At 35.2% G+C, this 22,186-nt stretch overlaps 1 protein-coding gene across 1 annotated transcript in view; it reads right to left on the reverse strand.

The window, feature by feature from the left end:
* Positions 1–22,186, reverse strand: part of FMN2 (formin 2) — a gene marked incomplete at both ends in the record, with an annotated part of 161,854 nt that overhangs the window by 108,031 nt on the left and 31,637 nt on the right. The window contains 3 exons of the mRNA XM_082481187.1: positions 2,538–2,570; positions 15,014–15,075; positions 20,987–21,134. Coding sequence (XP_082337313.1) covers positions 2,538–2,570; positions 15,014–15,075; positions 20,987–21,134 — 243 coding nt within the window. The remainder of the gene's footprint in view (positions 1–2,537; positions 2,571–15,013; positions 15,076–20,986; positions 21,135–22,186) is intronic.

Genomic DNA, 22,186 nt, shown 5'->3' on the forward strand with positions numbered 1-22,186 from the left:
TGTCTGGAATGGTTATTCTGTATTTGACAGTTTCCACATTTTTTGTATCTTCCTCTGAAGCATCTGATCTTGCTTGCTGTAGACTGAGTAGAGGAACCATTAGCCTTAAATAGCACAATACTTCCTATGTTTTTAAATAAATACCAGTAAAAACTGTACTAAATTTAATGGGTAAGTGCTTTTATCAAAAGGTAGCAAAAGAAGCAACCTAGTCCAAAAATAGTCATTTGTACTTATTCAGTAAAGTTGAACAGGAGATAGAACAGACATGACTTTACAACACGAAATCTTTTAGTAAAGAACTTCTTATTTTCTCATTTCATGCATGTACTTTTTAGTACTTCCCCCCACCCCTTCAAATTTGGAATACTGGTCAGCACGTCAAGCATTTAGTTTAATTAAGTTTGTCATGCAACAGGTTTCCCAAGTGATTGCAGCAAAAGTTTACTGCATTTTGTTCCTTTATATAAAATCATAAGCTTCATGGATGGAACTGCTTACTTTATAGTAAATCTTTCAAATATTGAGATTTTACAGGTCTTGTAAAGAAGCCTACAAATAAACATACAATACCTGATATACTAATTGCCTTGATTTGTTTCAGGAAGATGATGTTTTTCATCTCATCCTTTGACACATGAAACATTTAAAAGTCATTTTTCTTTCTGGAAAATGAAGTTGTAACTTCCAGCGGGGGACTATTAATAAAATATATGTTCATTAATACTTTAAAAATTGTTTCTGCACAGAATTGGTTTTCAAACATAAAATCTCAATTTTGTGTTTGTCTTAGAGCTTCCTAGCTATCCTAAAGCAATCCCAGAAATAAAACAGCAGCTACTATATTTAAGCCAAATAGTGTTTGATTTTGAAGCACCTTTATCAAAACTTACAGTCCTCTACATTGTTTGAACTTTCTGGAATGACAGTTTGAACTGAAAGTTATGGATTACAACTAGGTCTCCCTACCAAATTTTGAAAAGAAACGTAAACCAGAGAAAGGAACATCAAAAAAATGATTTTTCAATGAACAGTGAAGGAATGAACACAGCAGACATATTAACAAACAGTATTATAACAAGGAAAACAGGCTGAAAAAGGCGTTTCCATTACAGACTACTCATGGTGCTTCAATCCACTCAGTTTCCTTTAATAACTCAATATTTTGTAGCAGCAACACTTTTGCTGAAGAACTTCATTATAAAGCAGAAAGAGAACATTTTATTACCCCTTTGTTTCATCTGCTCTTATCCCCCTACCAGTCACCTGCAAATCCAATAATAAGACCTATCAGTTCTTCAAAAGGCAACATAATCAAAGGAAATCTGTTCCTAGGATTATTAAGGCCATACACCAGCTTTCAGTTATTTGAGAACAAATCCAGTTTCCCCAGACTGTAACTCTCCTAAAGCTCCCATTTTACACTGTAAGAACACTCCACCAAGGATTTTCTGACAGATACAGCCTCTCAATTCTATCTGAATTAGAAAATTCATTCCTGCCACAAACTGAAGCCAACAGGATTAGACACAATGTTAAATGGTTCTGAAGAGATTTACCTTAATGATGGCTGATCTCAGAACAGTTCACCATTTTAAAAACTCCTTTACTCAGGAGATGGGATTCAACTTTTCACAAGAAAAAGAGGTAATCCTCAAATCCTGAAATTCTACCTGAACTACAGGAAAAACCTGAAATTCACTGTTTTGCAAGAGAATTTACCCTCTAGACCATGAAATTTCTTTCAAGAGAAGAAGTATTTTTTTAAAGTTGTTTTTGTTTTTTTTTTAAAAAAAAGGGCAATCAAGTGAGATGATTAAGCAATTCAGAAAAAAAAAAAAAAAGAGAATTGATGAATTACAGTGACTTTTTACCCCATGCCCTAAGAAACAATTTTTCTGCTGTCCTTGAGACATAGCATTTCAAACAACCTGGTTATTTGCTATTGTGTTGTTACCTAAGAATCACCAATATATCCAGGTTTTCCCAGAAACAGCATATTATGAACAAACGAGATATCTATCCAGAGGAAATTACATACTTTGAATTTATTTGATTTAAAAAACAAACAGACAGAACCCAAAACAAAGCCCGAGAATTTATATGCTTCAGTAATTATTGTAGATAGAGATATTAATTGACTTTTAAGATGCCCTCAGACTAGTTTAATTAGATTTCTGCCTTTCCCCTAGCAAGAAGCTTAAAGTCTTGCTCAAGATAAGAAAGGGCTGTATCAAACAAGCATAAGCCACGGCATGTTTCCAATATCCTCAACAAGGAAGAAAATGCAAAATATATTTAAGTCCAATCAGAAATGAAAATTAGACAGTTTGATTAGAAGACTAAGTAAGGGAAGACTTAATTTTTCACATATGTAAAAGATGGTCAAAAAGATGTTGACAAGAACCAGAAGACCCAGATAAAAAAATACACATAATGAAAAGAAGGTTTTTCTAATTCAAAGGACAATTCCACAGCGGAAACCTACGGGGTTTAAAAGAGATATGAGGGAACTCTGTCTTGCCTAGAGTTCTTACCCAGGACCCAGGTACTGTGGAAGAGTCTTCTTTCTGTAAAGAAAGAAAGAAAGGTGGAAGCTTAAGCCTTGCTTTATCCAGGTGACTTCAGTGTGAAAGATGTGAGCAGGAAAAAAGTTCCAGAGGTGTATGGCTATAGAATGGTGCACAGCATTTCGCAAACAGGTTGTACATATTCCATGTGCAGTGAATTCGATGCTCAATCTGGGACTGATGGCCTGACTGTGTCTGTGTTGCACTGAGAGACTTGTGTATGTACAGTATCCAACTGATCCGGGATTACTGGCTTTACTGTATAAAGGTTGTACACTTGGATCTGCACATGTCCCAAAAGCCCATACATTACATCCAATTCATTCCAATCTTGTCATGTTTTCCACATGTGCACATCAGACATCCAGCACAAAACTGATCTATATGGATAGAACATGCCCAGGATCTTCAAACATGTAAAAGCTCAAATTGCAGCTACTTTCTGTACTGAGTCTGACGTCCTAGTTTCTCAGATGAGTGACTGAAACCTATAGACCCTTCTATAACTAAATTTCCAAGCAGAAAAAAACTGCACACATCTGGGGAATTATAGGCTGTGCCCTAGTCTATATTTATATATATACAAACACATATATATGTGTGTCTATATTATATATTTATCTATATCTATCTCAACTTGCATTCACTTATATACTTTATGAACAGCCATAATGTGTCTTTTTCTTCTGAAAATAAACATAATGACAGTTCTTAATGGTAATTTTGGAATATTTGAAAAATAAAGACACATTACAGTTTAGTTTTAGAAGTTAATGCCTTCTACTATTACAAGCCAACAAGTTGCATCAGCAGTTTGATCATTTTCAGCAATTTGTCACTTAGTGTCATGAAATTTCCTCTCTGAGTAGAATTCATAACGAGATGATAGGATTATACCTCTAGTTTTTTTTCCCCCCAAAACATTAACCTTTTAGTTTCTCTACATCAGAATTCATGATTCGGAGTCTATACTGCTACCTGATTGCAAGCATGAACAGGGAATAGAAGCATACAGTTAAACAGGACTATGATGGCAAAATAAAAGAGCCCTCAGGTCTTCCAATAAGTCAACACCCGATGGCAGTAGCAGCATCCAATTACTTGAAAGGATGCTCTTTCCAACCACTCTGTTAACAAATGCCTCTTTTCTATACGAAGGGAAAAAGTTTTGAGTACACACGCTCACCGAATGGCACAAAGTAGTGCCAAAGTAAGAATTTAATTCAGAGAAATGTGATCTCTATTCAGGTTTCTTTTTAAAGCTGTGATTTTCAAAGCTGCTTCTTGTAACTGCAATTCAACCTTAAGAAAAGGAGATACAACATTTTAACAGAAATTTTCAGTGCTACAGCGATTGTCAAATGACAAGTACTGATGGACACTTGATTTGCATTCAAACAAAATCCATTTAATTAACTCTCACATTTCACTTAATCCTCAAAGATCATTGCAGCATTTTAGTTTTACAGGAGTAGAAGTTGAGTCAAAAGCTGGCAAATTTGCCAAATGGCATCAGGGAGAACTGCTGAAGGAGTAGAATTAGAAGAACACAGTTTTGTTCAGATTCAGTTTCTTAAAGCTTCTGTTCCCAAACAGTTTGAATTCCTTGTCCCTGGGCTAAGTGCACATCAGAGGATAAGATCCCAGTTCTTTACAGTTCCCATTTTATTAAATAATAATAATAAAAAAAAAAAAAACAAAACCCAACCTGAAATGCATCAAAGATTGAAAGTTTTCTCTCTATAAGTTGTAAGACTCTTAACAGCAGAAATATAACCTTAGGGTATCTGCAAGTTCTGCTACAATAGGAAACTCAAAAGAATTTTTGTAGACTGCAGACAAGACAAGATAAAATAAAATCTCACAGACCCACTGACCACCCTAGGAGCTACCCAACAGTCAAGTATAATTACTGCCATCTTACATAATATTACTTTTAGACTGCACAAATAGCATTTTTCAGCCTGATTGCCCAGAAAGTTTTAGACCAGCTTTATTTGCAAAAAACAACCAACCAAGCAAAAAAAAAAAACCCTGAACAACAATACCCCGCCAAGTCTCGGAGGCTTCTCTCCTAGCATACATCAACTATCATTATTAGAGAAGCATAAAACAGTTCAGCAGTAAAGAATAAAGACTTCAAAAAAGCCTTACGCCTCCATATAGCTTCATCTAGCCCAGAAACTGGTTTAACTGTTCTGTCACTCATCCAATGTAAAACAAGTATGTAAGTGGGAATAAGTGTAGAAAGAAAAGAGTAAAAAAAAAACCTAAAAAGGAGGTTCAACTTTATTAACTTTAATATAACCCTACTTTGCCTATTTCTGCTGGGTTTTTAGGTGTTCTGCTGTTGATCGCAAAGACTTCTAGAATAACATTAGCTGCACTTGGGCCTTTCAGCAGAGGAAGAGAGAATGAAAACCTAGACACCTATGCCAGCAATCCAATAAGAAACAGGTACCTTAATAATCACAGATTTCCTTAAAAGTTGGGATAAAACTGTTCTGGATTTATTTTCTGCTCAGAATTTAGGCTGTTTATCGAAATGACTGTCACACGATGAATCACTTCCTTTCTTCTATCACCTGCATTTGTCCTGAAGTATTTTAGCTACGAGTCTAAAAAGTGTGAGTAGTTTTCCTATATATCCAGGCCAAGCCAACCATTCGCCTCGTTCTGTTAAAACAAAATAAAATTTATCATAGCTTGAACATTGCCGCATTGGCATACTAGAGAAAGGAGTTTTCTTTTTCACTTTTTCACACTGGGCCTTTTCTTAATTTTAGATTCAACTTGAGATTGACCAGCAACCTGGGAAGTAGTCACCGTGTGAATTATCTTATTCTATTATTACTTCTGTGTTCTTTACATACAGAAACTATACTAGTTTTTATGCTAGAAATATCAGTAAGGATTCTATTGCCCAAAATGTGAACACTAATAATCTAAGTTTGAAGGATTCAGAACGCCTGACAGTCCAGTACCAGAGAAGACAAAAGGTAATGATTTTCCAGGTGAACTTTGCCACAAGCAACTGTCCAGAGTGTGATGCTTCTACACAGTACTTGCCCTTTTTATCCCAGAGTTCAGCCAGACCACAAAATGGGAGGTTCACATGTCGCTTTTGTTTCAGGCTTCCAGCAGGGAATAAGCAGCAAAAAATATCCACAATAAGAATAAATCTTTGTAGAAAGGGATGAATAGGCTTCACTACCCTGAAATATGAGCTTACTACTCACAGCAGAAGAAGTTTGAAAAAATGGTGTAAGAGTCTTCACAAATGTATCCATGAACATGCTGAAGGCAGGGGTCTGGAGGTCAGTCAGCTTCTCTAACTCTTTGAAAGTGTGAAGGCTATATTAAAAGTAAAGCTGTATCATTTTGGGTGAGAGAACATTAGATAAAATCAAACACAATCAAATCATCAAAGATGAGCTTTATCTTTTGAGAGGTTAAGTAAAAACTTTTTGGTATCATGGACATGAAAAAAATATCATTTGTCTTTTCAGGAAAAGTGAAATATTGAAAAAAAAAAAAAGAAAGTAAGTAACCTTCAGAAATATGTGAGTTAATTTTTACCAGTAGTTTTGGGCTTTGAATATATCTACTGGCATATTCTCCACAGAACAAATAAAAGAAAAATATGGATTTAAAAATACAGAAAAAAAGCGATCTTACTGGTTTTACTTTTACCAAATTAAGATGGAGAACCTAATGATAACTATCTTTCGATCTGATTACAAGTAGAAGTTAAATTGCTTAGTCTGCTTTCTATCCGAAGAATAAAAATTCTTCTTGGCTTTACTTTTAAGTTCTCATTCAAGTATGGCGATATACCACGGTTATGGTTGTTTTTCTGCTTTGGTTTGGTTTTTTTATTGTTGTTTTTGGTTTGTTGGGTTTTTTTGTGTGTGTTTTTTTTTTTTTTGTTTTTTTTTTTTTTTTTATAATTTTGGCTATTTCTACGTTAAAAAAAAATCCATTTTTACTAAGAAAAGCATTTCTCATCTCTTTTCCACACACAGAGTCCTGTGGAAATTCTCAGGATCTACAGCACTGTAAACTATCGCCTGACCTTTAATGCCGAGAGAAATAAACCAAGAATTTAATCTTTAGAACATGGCTCACTTTTGACTGGATGAGGTTTCTCAAATAGGTTAAGCCAAGTTGACAAATAAGATCAGTTTGTCCTGTTAGCAATGCCACAAGTAAAACTTTTCTTTCGGTGACCAGATATTCTTTGGAGACACATTTTATGGAACGTGCATCTATATGTGTGTACATATACACATACACACATACATACACACAAACATATATACACACTTTTTCATACTGTGGTCTTGTATTTAATATGATTTCTTCATGTGTTCTCTTAAATTTAATTTCTGTGGAGTTCTTTTAAAAAAAGTTTGGAAGGTAGGTAAGTACTATAATACCCAAAATATTCTATAGAATCCAAATATAGTATGGTATCATTGATTATACATAAACTCTTTGTTTCCACTTGTCTCCAAAAGGTGAGAGGAATTTCATACAGAAATAATCAAAATCCCAATTTAAACAAAATTTTGGGAGAGGGGGACTTTATAGATTTTCATATGAAATAGGATTGCAGTTTTAGAGAGAGAATTTAAGAAAAAAAATGTATTTTAATAATTCATAAATACAGCTCTGCTATGTATTTTGCTCTGACCAGGATTGCATAGATGGAACGAACACTCTCTCAATTTACCTATTTTCACAAGTACAAAGAGTGAGGAGTCAGCGAAGAAAATAGAAAACAATTTAAAGTTGCATTTTCAATAAGTGTATTCCTATCATGCATTTCTACTCATGGCTTCTTCAGAGAAGTGACAGTGCTCTGCCAGTATTTTACAGGGAGCTCAATGTAAAAGGCAAGAGAATAAAATATACCAGTGCTCAGAATCACAGACAGACAAAAAAAGAAGTAATTCTTCCTACCCAAGCACCATCCCATACAATAATTCACCTCTCGAGAAAGAAGAAATTCCCTCTCATTATAGCCACGGATTTTAAGTACCACCAAGCAATTCTGGTTAAAATAAGTTTCTCAGTTCTACTCTCATTTCTCCTTGTTTTCCCATCAATGACAGAAGAAAGGGAAGTCTGTAAATCCTAAGTCAACTTCCATTGGATAGAATTTTCAAGCACACTGTTCAGGCCTTATTATTGCCTGAAACTTATGATTGGCGCTACTTTTCAAAGAAGTTGTACCTAAAATGACAAAAAAGTCCGTCTGGTTGTGCCTAAGTATAAAGCATAGTCAAAATGGAAAATGCAGAATGCTCATTATAATTACGATGCAAAACTTATATTATGCACTGTCATATTTTCGTAAAAGTCTGTGATGTAGAAGTTGTGAAATCAGATTAATCACTTGAACTCAAACAGTATTTTCTTGAGAATTTTAATCAATGCCTGTAAATTCATAGTATTTGATTTAGAAGTAACTCACAGAAAATATATGTGCTTTTAGAGCACACGTTTTCATCTCCTTAAGCTGTTATCAAAACAACACGTCAGAAACATCACAAGTCTTCTCATTTGACCACTGACTAGGCAAAGCAGGAAGTACATAGTAGCACTACCATACAGCTATCCCTGGAGATGAGCAAAATCCTGAGAAAAACAACCAAACACCTAAGCCAGCCGTGCTTGAGGGGGGCTGCTGGTGTGGAAGAGATTGGACAGCACGACCTCCTGATGTCTGTTCAGCCCTAAATTACTCTATGCTTTTTATATTATTTCAGAGCTATAATTGAGGTAGCATGACATGTATTAAAGAGGAAAAACAGAATAAAGAGACTTTCAAATCGAAATGAGCATATAAGTTAAACTTCATCTTGACATTAACATCAAGACCACAGATTAGAACAAAACAAATTTTAGTCTCACCATGGCCAGGAGGAAGAGTCCAAAAATGTGCTATTGTCACTCCACTGAAAATTATACCAATGTATTGTTCCTTTTAAAGAAGCAAACCCTGCCTTCAAGCAAAACAACGGAAGTCAATCCAAGTATTGTGAAGTCTGGATATAATACAAAATACTAACATTTGTTCTGAGAATTAACTGCCTCTATTTTTCTACCACACAGGCTTGACATATTATACTCCTTTATTTATTTTTATTTAAATATGGAGTCTACCATTTATATTTTATGTATGTCAATTAATTGATAAAAATGTCAGATGCACTTTTTTTTTTTTTTCCTCCCTCACCAGAACTCAATTGAAAAAAGATTCAAGATTATGGTTGAAGAAATGATTTTATATCCAACAGAAAATTGAGCTCTTTATTTAAATTTTGGTAATTCAGCAGAAAATCTTTTAAATTATCACTACAAAGACAGTCATTCAGAAGCCTTGTACACCAAATTAAATGGGTTCCCTTCCCTGGTTTAAAAGATTATCAGTGACAGAACAGAACTTTCTAAACTTTTAATGTTTTGGGATTTTTGTTATTATTTTTAGGACATGTTTTTATTATCTTTGAGAGATGCTTCAATTACTAGACTTTGGTCAGATTAAACGCAGTAAATGTGTTTACTTTTTACAGGATAACTTATTAACCACCAGAAAGCCACCACTTTCTGACTAAAATAAAATAAAATAAAATATTATCTTACTGTAGGACCCCCCAGGAATGATTTACAAGTGCCTCGCACAGTCCATTCAAAAATACTAAACTGCCATCTAGTGGCTGAGCCGGCTGACTTCTTTATGATTTCTTTCAGGCTCTCCAATTAAACATTTCCTCCTTCATTTCTAATATTTCTACTTGTGTTCTCATCCTTCCTTCTAAGCCTAAGAAATTCCTACATTCTAAGACGACAATGTTTTAATCCCAAAGGTCAACTACTACTCAGCAGACTGGGACAGATAATCTCTGTTTAAACTACATTGAGGTAGTCTCAACTCAGACAACCTCACTTCATATTTTAAAAAGTTTAATTAATTAATCTGCTACAGTTGTAGAACATGAAAAATCTATTAGTGTTTATTAGCAAACAAAAAGAAACCAAAAATTGCAGCACATTTCAACTGAAGGATAAGTTCTAATACTAAGAATCAAAGACAGATTTCCATCAACAAAACTGGAAACTTCTGCATAAGAACTATATTTCATGTACATGAAGATACGAGACAGTAAGTGCAAGTCGGATATACTCTATGTCCTGGAGTGAAGTTTTACAGAGGTTAGACTCCCCTTTACTGTCGGAGCAAAATGCTCTGCACTTCAGCAGTTCCTATGACCCCAGCAGCAGAGTCTTCCGCCAGGTTTCTATCACCTCATTTCACACAAACCGTTCTGTTCCTTTTTTCATAAAGCATAATTTCTTCTCAAGGCTAATGAAAAAACAATATCTGCCTACATATGCTTGCTGATATTCACCCTCCTTAAGCTTAAGCTATCCCAATTTTAACATTACAGATTGGACCTACAGTTAGAATGTAAGTTCCTGTGCGCCACATGTTGCAAGCCTGGCTTTATTTTTTGCAAGATAAGAACAAAACAGATTTACATCTCTGAATTATTTTAGCTTTTTTTTTTTTTTTTTTTTTTTCTTTTCTGGATTTGGGGCATGCTGTTGCACGAACTTTACATTGGTACAGTTCTCACAGAATCACAGAATGGTCAGGGTTGGAAGAGACCTCTGGAGATCATCTAGTCCAACCCCCCCACCAGAGCAGGGTCTCCTACAGCAGGTTGCACAGGACGGCGTCCAGGTGCTTTCTGAATGTCTCCAGAGTGGGAGACTCCACCACCTCTCTGGGCAGCCTGTGCCAGTGCTCTGCCACCCTCAAAGGAAACAAGTCCCTCCTCATGTTTAGATGGAGCTTCCTATATTCAAGTTTGTGCCTGTTACCTCTTGTCCTATCACTGAACATCACTGAAAAAAGACTGCTGCCATCTACCCGGCACCCTCTCTTTAAGTATTTGTAAGTATTGATAAGATCCCCCCTCAGTCTTCTTTTCTCTAGACTAAAAAGACGCAAGTGCCTAAGCCTTTCCTCATAAGAAAGATGCTCCAATCCCCTAATTATCTTTGTAGCCCTCTCCTTAAAACAATATATCCAATTCTATTTGGCAGGACATAGATCATCAGTTACCTATAGTGTTTGCTTTGAAAAATGCAATAGGTACAGACTTCACTATCATTCGATTCACATGGAAAATTTCCAAAACAATTTGCTTCTTTCAGACTCCTTTCTTTCTTCAATGACACAACTGAATATAGTAGATCCTTGTGAATACATCATACTTTCTTTTTGGTTTTTTTTTTTTTCTTTACTCAAATGTGTACCTTTTTTCCCCAGCTGAAATCTAAGACTTTAGCAATCATACTTTTGCAGGAAAAGAATAGTCTTAGAAGAACTGTTCATTGCGTTCCCAAGCTTCCTCTTCCTCCCTACAAAAAGTAACTCGGCAAGCAGTGAAGGGATAGAAGAGCAGTGGCACATATTCCCAGGATCACATTATATACTTATCTTAAAGGATTTCACAACCTTTTTTCTTGTATTATTAAGTGTCAAAATTGGAACATTCATATGTCACTAAGTTATTTCCCTAAGGAGTTGTAATAATTTGTAGTTAAAGACTAGAGTAAGAAAATAGGTCCCCGCTGAAAAGCTGAGAGAGGGGTTACCAGCAAAACGTGGTAGTTAGGAAGACTCTAGAGACACTCCAAGAGTCAGACTTATAATGTTTTCAAAGTGGAAAGAATATTCAACATGGCAAAACATGTCCTGTAATTTAAGGGTTTTAAGGCTAGAATTGTTTCCCCATGATATTGTTGGAAAGTGCACCAACAGATCATGCAGCATAAATTTGTCTTCACTGCCAAATTTTTCCGGTTGTTACTACCAGCGGAAGTACGTGGCGTTCCAAGAAGGCATATAATTTTGGTTGAAGGATTATTTGTTGGTTTAGATGGGGTGAACCAAACCAAAGTGAACAACTGAGCCAGAAACATTACAGGCGTAAGAATTTTTTGATGGCAAACTTTTCCACAATAAATATAGTTTAAATACTCAGTGTAAACTATCTCACAACCAAACTGCTAGAAATTGGAACAGTCTGGCAAAACTTCATCTACTGAGACAGGATTACAGAGACCAGTCATTGCCAATGGTATGAAGAATTCATTACATCTGGATGCTGACCTTTAAATAAACGTAATGAGTGTTTTCTTTTTAAATTTGTGTGATACTCAGAATAGGCACTCATCACAAATGATCAAAAAAAGAAAACACTTAAAATATTTTGATAATAAGGCATATAAGAGAGAAAGGAATTTAGGTGACTTCCAAAAACGCGAAGTTGGTTGGTTCTGTGATGTCCCACTACTAACCAAAGCCTAGTTTTCGTGTACTCATTTTACAATTATAAGATGCGTTTTCCACCCCCCCTTCCTGCTAAGACTCTGTTTTTACCTAACATACAAACAAAATCAAGCAAACCTGAAAATTGAGTTAAAATGTAGGGAAAATTGCAAGGGTACCACAAAAGATATGGGGTGTGAAACAGAAAGGAATTTGGCTCTTGCACAAAAGTACAGCTGTCAAATCTGAACATCATGTTTGAAGTGGGAGTTTCTAAATTAGGACACTCAATTTTTCTCTTCTTCCTTCACTAAAGGATTTAGGACTAACAAAGCTTTCTCTGTTTGCTCTGGGAAGACTAAGCAGACATCGTTGCTCCTCTTCGGCATTTCAAAAGCAGGACTTGAAATGGCTGCCAATGTTTCTTATTTTTCTGCTGCTTACCAATTCCTGCACTAAAAGCAAGCACGCCTCCGGGTCCTAATTTTTTTAATTGCAATTTTTAGAAATTACCTATTTCGTACTCAAAAGAGCAGTCTTAAAAACTTCAGGAAATTATGCTGCAAAGTATGAAGGCTATATCTAACATTGTGAAGGTAAGGAAATGGAGAGGATATATAAAAAAGCCCCTTCCAGTGACAAGAAAGTGTAGAATCCGTGCTCCGTGTGTTTATTACTTGTGCTTTTAATTTCGAATTATTCTGAATCTTTTAGTTAACTGTTTAACGTAAATGAGATAAATTATCAGTGTTATGTTACATTTGCATCTGTTTCTATGTCAATATAGACCATCTCAAATTATTTTAATAGCATATGGAAAATGTCTTTCTCAGGGAAGGGAAAGGGAAGAAACCTGTAAGTAGACTTAGTTGATCGGTTTCAAATTTTACACGAGGGCTCTCTTCCCTTGGCATGTATTGAAAGTAAAGAGAAAAATCATCTACTTGGCTAACTTCAGCCAATTCTTGCTTTCTTTAGAAAGAAAAACTATGGACAAGCCAGACAAAGAATAAAAAAGTCTAGATCTCTAATAGAAACATTTCCTCACATTTTGTCCCTTTAAAAGAGTACAAATAACACGAAGGATTATCTGATTGCAAGAAAGGATTTATCTACAGACATGATGAAAAAAAATTAGTGTGACCATTATGCTTTCTAGATGTTTTTATAAATTGATATAGATATTGATAGGTAGGTAGAATACACGCACCTGTTTGGGACTGTACAGAAATAGTTTGAACACATGAAAACATTTTATCCACGTACAGTTCCTCAAATTAAATAACTTCCACTCCGATTTTCAAAATAAACCAGAATGATGATGACATAATATAGCAAAAAATTGAGATGATTTTCTGCAAGTGAGGTGACCATGCATTCAAAACACTTATTTCTGTTCTTCATTGATGAATAATAGTACAGAGTGGAAGAAGTTCATGTTACTGTCATAAGGGATCGACACTGAGCAAGAGGGGTGGGGATCTCTAACAACACTAGCAAATGTGATTCAGTAACTGGACTACATAACAAGCTAGTTTTAAAAATAAGAAAAAAACCACCCCAATCTCAAGAAAATGTTATGTGTTCAAGCAATCAGTGCTCTAGTGTTGTTGGTTAAACTTCATTCCCATAGCAAAAGAATCAGTTTATTTTAGGTAAAGTACCTAAGTATTCATGAACGTATTTCCATCAATCACATTTTGAATTAAGTCTTTTTATATAGGTTGTTTCTTGCAATAAATTAAAATCCTAGAGATAGATTAAATAGGCTTCTTACATGCAATACCTTTCTGGAAGTATAGGAAAAAGTTCTTTTTCACAAGAAACGCTAGAAAGCATTGCTACTGAAACCTGGGTGACTGAAATATAAAAATAGCATGGGAAAAATACATTTTAGTTTCAACTTAAAATACTGCAATGTAGAATAATTTTGTGATATTATTTTAAGTAATACACTCTAGTTTTTAGATGTTCTTAATTATGGAGTTTAAAGTATTTAGGTAACTGACTAGAAGAACTCTTTTAATGTTGTTTGGCAAGACAAAAGACACAAAGGTAATATATCTGCTCTCCCCACCCCTGCCCATAAAATACTTGATTGAACCTGGATTAAATTTGCAGGTCTACTGATCAGTAGCACGCATTTAACAAGGCATTCCTTGTTTTCTCCCTCAAAAGCAAATCACTGATCATTTTCACAAATGCCACTCAATGCAGTGATGCTTGAACCATCTAGTTAGTAACAAAAAAATCCCAGCACAAAACAAAGAAAATGCACAAAAAATAAACCCCATCGAGAAGGAAAAAAAAAAAAAAAGAAAAAAAGAAAAAAAAAAAAGCAGAGACACATCCAGAGCTTTTGGCCACTCCTTGTTCTAAACCAAGATTTAAGGAAACCAGAACTTTGCCTTCCAGAACAATTCAGTAATCTTATTCACTAGTAAGGTAAGTCTGGCACCTACGATCAGAGCGCTTTCAAAGAAAATAAGCAAGTCTTTTGAGGAAACAAAATTTGAAGTTCCTCAACTCCATGAAACTGCACCAGATTTAAAGAAGAATATAACATGAATGGTGACATGTTAAAACACTTTTAGACTGCATTTATGTTGAACAAGTTCATCCCAGACTAAGTCTCCACTGTAGCAGTATTACATTATCTCCTTTTGAAGTCCAGCACGGCACCCTGAATCTGTTCACCTACTACCTATAAGCTTCAGTGGAGAAAAAGAGAAAAATCTCTACCACTGTTATTCATATGAACTTTTGTAGATTAGCTAATATAACCAGATCTTTTATTGCTATCCCTTAGTAACACCATCAGACCTCTAGAACCAAGTATGAACTTACTTCCAAGTAAAGAGAACAATGACATTTTACAAGGATCACGTTAGGCAAGCAGGAGACTTGAATCACTGTACCTAGATACATTATGGAGCATGTAAGTATTTTGAGATAAAAATTTACAATGAAACCCACGCTTCTGAATGTTTGCATTCAGAACATTCAGTACATAAAACTATTGCACAAACGTCTGAAGTACTGCTTTTCCACCCTTTTTACAAAATGGTAGACAAAACACTTGTTAGAATCTTACCTGTACCTGCTGAGTGTCTTCTATGCGTTGTTTCTCTGTTTCTTGGACAGTAGATTTCAACTCTGAATTTGAAAAGAAGATACAGATTTTAAAAGTTCTAGGTAAAAACAAATTCATCGATCTTTTCAAAATACACATTATGAATTTCATGAAAAGAGAGCAGAGTTAAAAAGAAAACAGTGTTAACTGTCCCACTTTACAAATTATCCATCTAAGAATTAATGAATAGGTCGTATGCATAAATAAAGCCAGCCTGATCTCAATTTGCAATGTATTTATTATGACTCAACATTAAATGCTATCATCTTAAATGTGTAGCACATAAAACTTGAAAGAAGTCCATTTTGATTGTCAAAATTTCTCATTCAAAGAAAAATAGTTACTTTGCTCTGTTATATACATTCCATAGAAGGTCAAGGTAAAGTTCTCATGCTTGTTCTTCCCATCCATTCACATTAAGAAGTATTTCTGTCCTTAAGGTCTGCAGATTGTGTCTGTTCACAAAAGGCCAAAAGAATCCATGAGCAAGATGATGACTGTTGGCAGCTATGTTGTCTTTCTCATATCCTTCTCTGGCCCTTCTTTGCCCTACCACCAAAATTTGACATCTCCACAATAAGACAGATAGCAATACAGATCTAAGTGTGCTTGAATGCAATTGGCCTTACTATTGCAAATACATTTTGAGAACTCTCAGTTTCATCCTAGCTTTATTATTCACTGTCTACAGCATCTCAGCCTTACCAAGGGGTGGTTTGGGACTGTGCACTTATTGTGTAAGTGTACAGTCAGAGTTTCCCAGAACTGGGGACATTGAAGCTGAGGATACAAAACTAATTATTCACCTTTGTACTGAATTCCACACCCTCTCTTTTGGGCATAGAACCAGCATTAATCTGACTTTTTAAATTTTGATGACATTACTCATTTACATTGAAAAATGAAACAGCAGTACTCCATTCTAGTAGTATCTTCAATTTACCTGGAAAATGGGCATCAAAACATACCACCCTCAACTGGAATCTCTTTCTTATATGAAAACCTGGATAACAATTATTCACTCCACAAATACTAGTCTGAAGTATCTGTTTTCATAAAAATATTTCAATTTAAACCTAAGTACAGAAGATATTACATGTAAACCTTGATTGTGGTAATATTTATTTCAGTGAGAGACGTACTGTACATTCCTGCATTGTTTCTACAGTGCTGTATTTTGATCACCTGCTGGATAAAAGAAATAACATATTTTGTGCTGGAAATAACACAAGTATGCAACAACCCAATACATATTCAGGACCCTGAAGTCTTTCAGTACGCCATTGCAGACAACAACAAAGACTTTACTTATGGAGGAGAGAGACTCTCGTAGTTAAAGGACAGCTTTGTTTTCCATTCTGACCTTTCTACAGATTTCTTCTCTGACCTTAAAGAACCTCTTTGTGCCTGTTTCCTTGCCTGATAGGAGATAACTAGAATAAAAATTAAAAAAAAAAAAAAAAAAAACACAAACAAACCAAAAAAAAACCCCAAACCAAATCAAAACCCCCCAGCAGCTACACAGTGCAAAGATCTCTAACCAGCTTAGTAGCTACTGCTAATGATGCCTCTTTAACTGATCATAGCTTGTACACAGGACAAGAATAGAAATATTTTTCTTATACTTGCCCAGAGAACACGTGTCTCACATCCTTCTTATATCTTTTAAGGGTACCACTATGCAGGAGGCAAATCTGTTGACCATTTGCAGGAAGACTGAAGCAGTTGCAGTCCAGAACCTCTGGATTCATAAGTCCTAGACATTTGGCCACCTCACAGCTTTCTGACAATCCCAGCTGTTGGGAGGTGAGATGTACAAGGTGGAAGATTCTTTGCCAGTGGCAGTTATGCTGCAAGGCTACCCTTCAAAAATTAACAATCCTCAATCTTTTTTACTTCTTAAATTGTTAACTAAAGCAGAATTTCAAGTCTTATCCGACAGAATTGTTCCCAGTCAAAAAACTGGATGAGGATAAGCTGTCATTAACAGGAAATAGCTCGTCATGTCTCACTGACTTGTTTTGAGTATGGATAAATCATGCCTTGTTGTTGACTTTCAGAGTCCATTTACCAAAGAAAATTCAGGATGCTACTAATTAATTGGACACTTGCTCCTCATTGCAACCACAAAACCAGCAGATGATTATTTTCTGGTAAAAGCTACTAATGTCTCTTTTGAAGGAAGGGAAGAGTATTAACATTTTTAAACTAAGCAATTGCAAGATATTTGTTTCACAAATTATCTGGAAGAGAAATTTTTTGGCTAACCCTACCTCATCTGATTTGCAAAACCAGGAAAACTTCATTAGTGTTTGGGCACTGGTGGTCTCCCCAGGGCCTGCGTACGTGATTTTAGATTTCTGTATGGTTGAAAGAAACTTGAAGGAGTTTGATCTTTGCTCACACCAGGTTTTATTCTTTGCTAATGTTCTAGTTCTAGACCAGACATGTACACACACAACTTAGAAAACAGTTTCCTGATATGCATAGAAAGCAATGTTTCCTGATACGCGTATTGGCAAAAACTATCTCTCTTACTCAAAAGTTCTTTAAAAAAAATAGGAACCGGCTGCTCGTATATATTTGTCAATATTTAACAATTGTACAGCTTATTCAACAGTCTAGCTTACTTTTAACTAAGACAGGTTTTATTCTAAAAAGGGTTCTAAACATAAGCTTAGTTCAGGGTGATGAGCAGTTAATTTTAAGGTTAGTTTGCCAAAATTCACCAAATACGATCTATTGCAGCAAACAGGGTTTTATCTTTGTTAAGCAAAACTAAAAAAAACCCAAACCAACAACCCCCACCCCCCCCCAAGATAAAAAGGAAAGAAAAGGAAAAATGTGCTATATGACAAATGAAACCTTCCCTTCAACCCAAACAAAACAATTTTTTTTTTCCCCTCATTTTTCATAAAACAAAGGAAATAAATGTCTGGACAAGCCTAGTTTTGTTTAAGAGACTAACTTAGATTTCAGGATGTAAACCCACACAGAGACTTAGTGTGTTGGGACTGTTTCATTTTGCAGAAGAAGTTGTATAATCTTTGAGTCTCTGCCCAGGTGGTTAGGACAGTCACATGGGAGACAGGATGACTGAGCTCTAGTACCTGTATGCTTGCCTTTTCCTGTATGTTAAGTGGAATAGTGTAGTCAGCAAAGCATTAAAATAGTTGCATTTCAAATACCCTGCAGTGTTCAGATTCAGGCGATGTGCTGGAGTGTGAAAGTGACAGAGTCAAATACCGTAAGAAGCAACAGAAACAGATTTTGGGTATTCAGATGGAAAACCAGCAGCATACACATTGATCTTATTGGTGATATTGACTCAATTTGTCCAAAAACTTTTCTGAATCCAGAACTGAAAATGTTTTTGGCATAAGTACCTGCTGACTTGAACCCAAATTCATATTAGGTATTTCCAAACTTCATTTTTTTAATAAAAAGCCAACCTGAAAGGAATACCCATAAAAGCTAAACAAACTTAAAAAAAAAAAAACAACCCAATCAACCTTACAAAAAAAAAAAAGAAACCAACCCTGGCCACTCTAATAGCCCTTTCCTCACACCCTTCAACACTCCACAGGATACAGACCACACAGCAAAACTATTTAATATATACTATATTAAATAGATGATTAAGTACTCTGCTAATTTAGGAACAGATTACCTAAGATCTTGCAGAATTTCCTCTTGCCTTACTTAAAACTTGAAGACCTAGTATTGTCCTCACATTAACATATGTAATAAAAATAAGACTCTACATATAAGAATAGCCTGCTACATTCCTCTCTGGATCAATACTTGTGTCTAAAAATGATGTTTTCTTTATCAACCATTGTTTCTAATGTTAATATTTCATGTTTAATCCATGCACCAATAATTATATATAATGCAAAATACAACTACTCTGTACACACCAATTCAAACCCTTTAAAAAATGCTTGCCCCCTGCACCTGTTAAAGGTGCATACACATAAAATAATTTAGTTAAAAATCTTGGGGAAAGCGTTTACTCTTGAAGCTTCACATGAAATATCACTCACCTCCAGGTTCTTTCACATGGCAAGCATGCAAACAATCAAACAAAAATTTAAGTTATTTATCTACCTGAATTGTATCCAGAACAATTATAATTTTTCTTTTTCCCTCCATGCCCTACACTGCAAATTCACACCAAAAAAACCCCACAAAATTGCAGTAATAACTTCAAGTGTCACGACCTCAAATAAATTTTGAGAACTATTTATGTTCCATTTTACTTCTATTTTCTTAATATTTTTGCAGTTTTTGAGAGGGCAGTGGCTGAGATAAGCAACAGAGAAGTACTGTACACATTACATCCGTGTAGTATGTATAAATAGAACAGCATAAGATGGAAACAAGCCATGTATAAAATTAATACATTTAAAAATTATTTGTATTATCCTCTTGGTAGAAATACTCTTCCAAATGGTAAAAATCTTTAAATTTCAAAATATTTTATGTAATCAATGTTCTTCTAGATTTTAGGGCAGCAAAACTGTTGTTAACTTGCACCAGCCTCTGTTGGTCAAAAACCTCAAAGTGAAACAATAAAATATTCATCCTTTTGTTTTTCAGTGCAGAGTACGTTGTACGTTCATAAATACTCTGATCACACACCCATTAGCTAAGCCTCCAAGTCGAGAAACACAACCTGTCCTCTCAGAGTACGCAGCAATGTGTACTACCACACATGACGACAGTTTCATTGACTACAGCATAAAATAGTAGATCAGTAGTCAAACACTGGAATAGCCCAACAGTCTAGCACTGCAGCGTTCCACACTCTGAACTGTATCAGTGAGATGGATGCAGAAATGTTTTCTTGAACACTAACAGAGCTGCTTTGGTAAAAGCAACAGAATAAACAGAATAATGTAATAGTATTGCATTTTTGTTGGTATCACTTATTTTGCTTATGAATACTGGAATAAGTGATACCAGTAAAAGTGAACTGTTGTCATGATAAATGGTGTTCATGCTAGGAATACTTTGCTCGTGTTCCAGAGGAAGTGGTAGAGAAGTCCCAAAGAGAAGCAAATCTGAAATTAACTGCACCCAAAGCCTACAAGCAATACAAAGAGATCTGTTGAAATGAGTTAATTCTTCAGATCTGAGCAATGAAAAAAGGAGTGGTAGCAAATGGACAATTTGAGAATACCTAGTGGCTCTCATGGAGGTCATGGGGAAGAATGCAGCCTAAAAGTGTTGAGAGCAGTGGAATACTAACTAATGCACAGCTAAGCCTCCAAGAAACTGTGGTATTTGCCCATCAACACTTCTAACAGAAAACAGGTTTGAAATTCGCTTCTGAATTTCTTTGTCAGCTACAAGAGGTTTTGTTTTGTTTTAATTCTCAACTTAAACAAAACTTCTAAGGAGTATGCAGGAGACTTCAGAAATTTGGCTGGTAGAGTAACCTTGCAAATTTTAAGATAAACTGACTTTGTAAACAAGACCTCAATTTATTTTTCAGATACACTTTTCCTACCTCTCTGTCAGCAGGGGACTGCTTAATCCACAAAAGAATACCTTACACCACTCTAATAAATTTCAGTATACCACCAGTGGACTTCTGAAGTTTTCCATATTTTTAAGAGAAAAGTACCCATATTCTCATAGCTCTGAAGGTATGTAAACTGGAAAAGAACAAAGGTCACAACACCTGGTAAAATCCATTAGTCAGCAGATGCCAGGTGCACATCTTGGTTGCTTACAAAAAGCATGCATTTTTGCTGACTATTTTTGATTAGATTAATCCTAGCTGGCATTAGTTCTGATGCTAATCCAAGATCTTAAAAATCAAATATTTGTTAGAAGTTAATATCTTAAGTTTATAACTTGTACTCTAAAAGGCAGCAGCTCCCACCGATGCCAAACATGCATCTTGTCTGTGTCCAAGAACTATACCTTCTTCTGCAATTTTGAGTCTTTGTTCTTCATCTGGAGGTTTGGGTGGGGGCCACGCAGATGGAATTCTCCTTGGAAAGCTTCCTTCGACGTAATCTGATGAATGTGTGGGTTGGCTAACTGCAGCCCAAGTATAAAGCTGGTCTTGCTGTGGTTATTAAAAAAAAAAAAGTTGAGAAGTTCATATAGAAAAACAAGCTTAAAATATCAAAGCCTCTGTTTCCAACACAAATAGCTCAATGTCCACCCCTATAGCAGGGCAGACTTATTTTTATGCTCTTCATCTCCTGACGAAGACTTGACATAAATCTACATTAAAATAATTTAATTTTTCAGTTTTGGAATTACCTCTATTAACATATAAAAATTAACTTTTTAGTTATCTACAGCACAATGAGATGCTAGAATACAGTTCAGCACCTTTTTTGAGCATGAGGAACTCTTTGCCACCTCTTTTCTTAGAGATAACAGGCTCTGTTCATCATGACTGTACTTCTTTACATATGGCTAGTTTATATGTTAGAGAAAAATATTTCAGTCCACACTATGTAATCTTTTTACATAATATGCATAAACAAGGAAAGAAGCAATATTATTTCAGCATAAATTAAACAGATATTTATTCATTGCAACCCTGTTTTTGTTATTTACATTTCCATATTCATAGAAAGGCAGCTAAAAAGGTGGATTTGCTTTCAGAATAGAATTATTAAAAAAACCCAACAACTAAAAGTATTCTCAATCCTCTGAGCTCAAATCAGATTACATCCTTAAAACGCAATAGCTTTGAGCTTGATTCACTTATTAAAAGTAGGAGACATCCAGACTGTCTGATGACAACTAGGGTAAACTCATGCTTTAAGCCAACAGAAAGATTTTAGCTGACCACAATTCAAGTAGTTATTCTTGTGACTCCCAGTATGCATCAACATGCACACCTTGTGATTAAATGTTTATAATACTGTAAGCATTATAGAGATTAATCACAACAACTGCATGAGTTTCCCAGTAAGTCATGTGGAAATATGCAAACATTGTAGAACAAAACTAGCAAAAAAAGAAAAAAAAAAAAAAATCAAGTCATAGGCTGAAAATACAGTCATATCACACAGTAATATCTTCTTGCAAAGATCATATTCATTACACTTCATTCATGCTATTGCCCAAGTAAAACATTGGTAATATATATTTCTCCTGCTG

The sequence above is a fragment of the Vanellus vanellus genome (assembly GCF_965231255.1).
Source record: "Vanellus vanellus genome assembly, chromosome: 3".
NCBI classification, from domain to species: Eukaryota; Metazoa; Chordata; class Aves; order Charadriiformes; family Charadriidae; genus Vanellus; species Vanellus vanellus.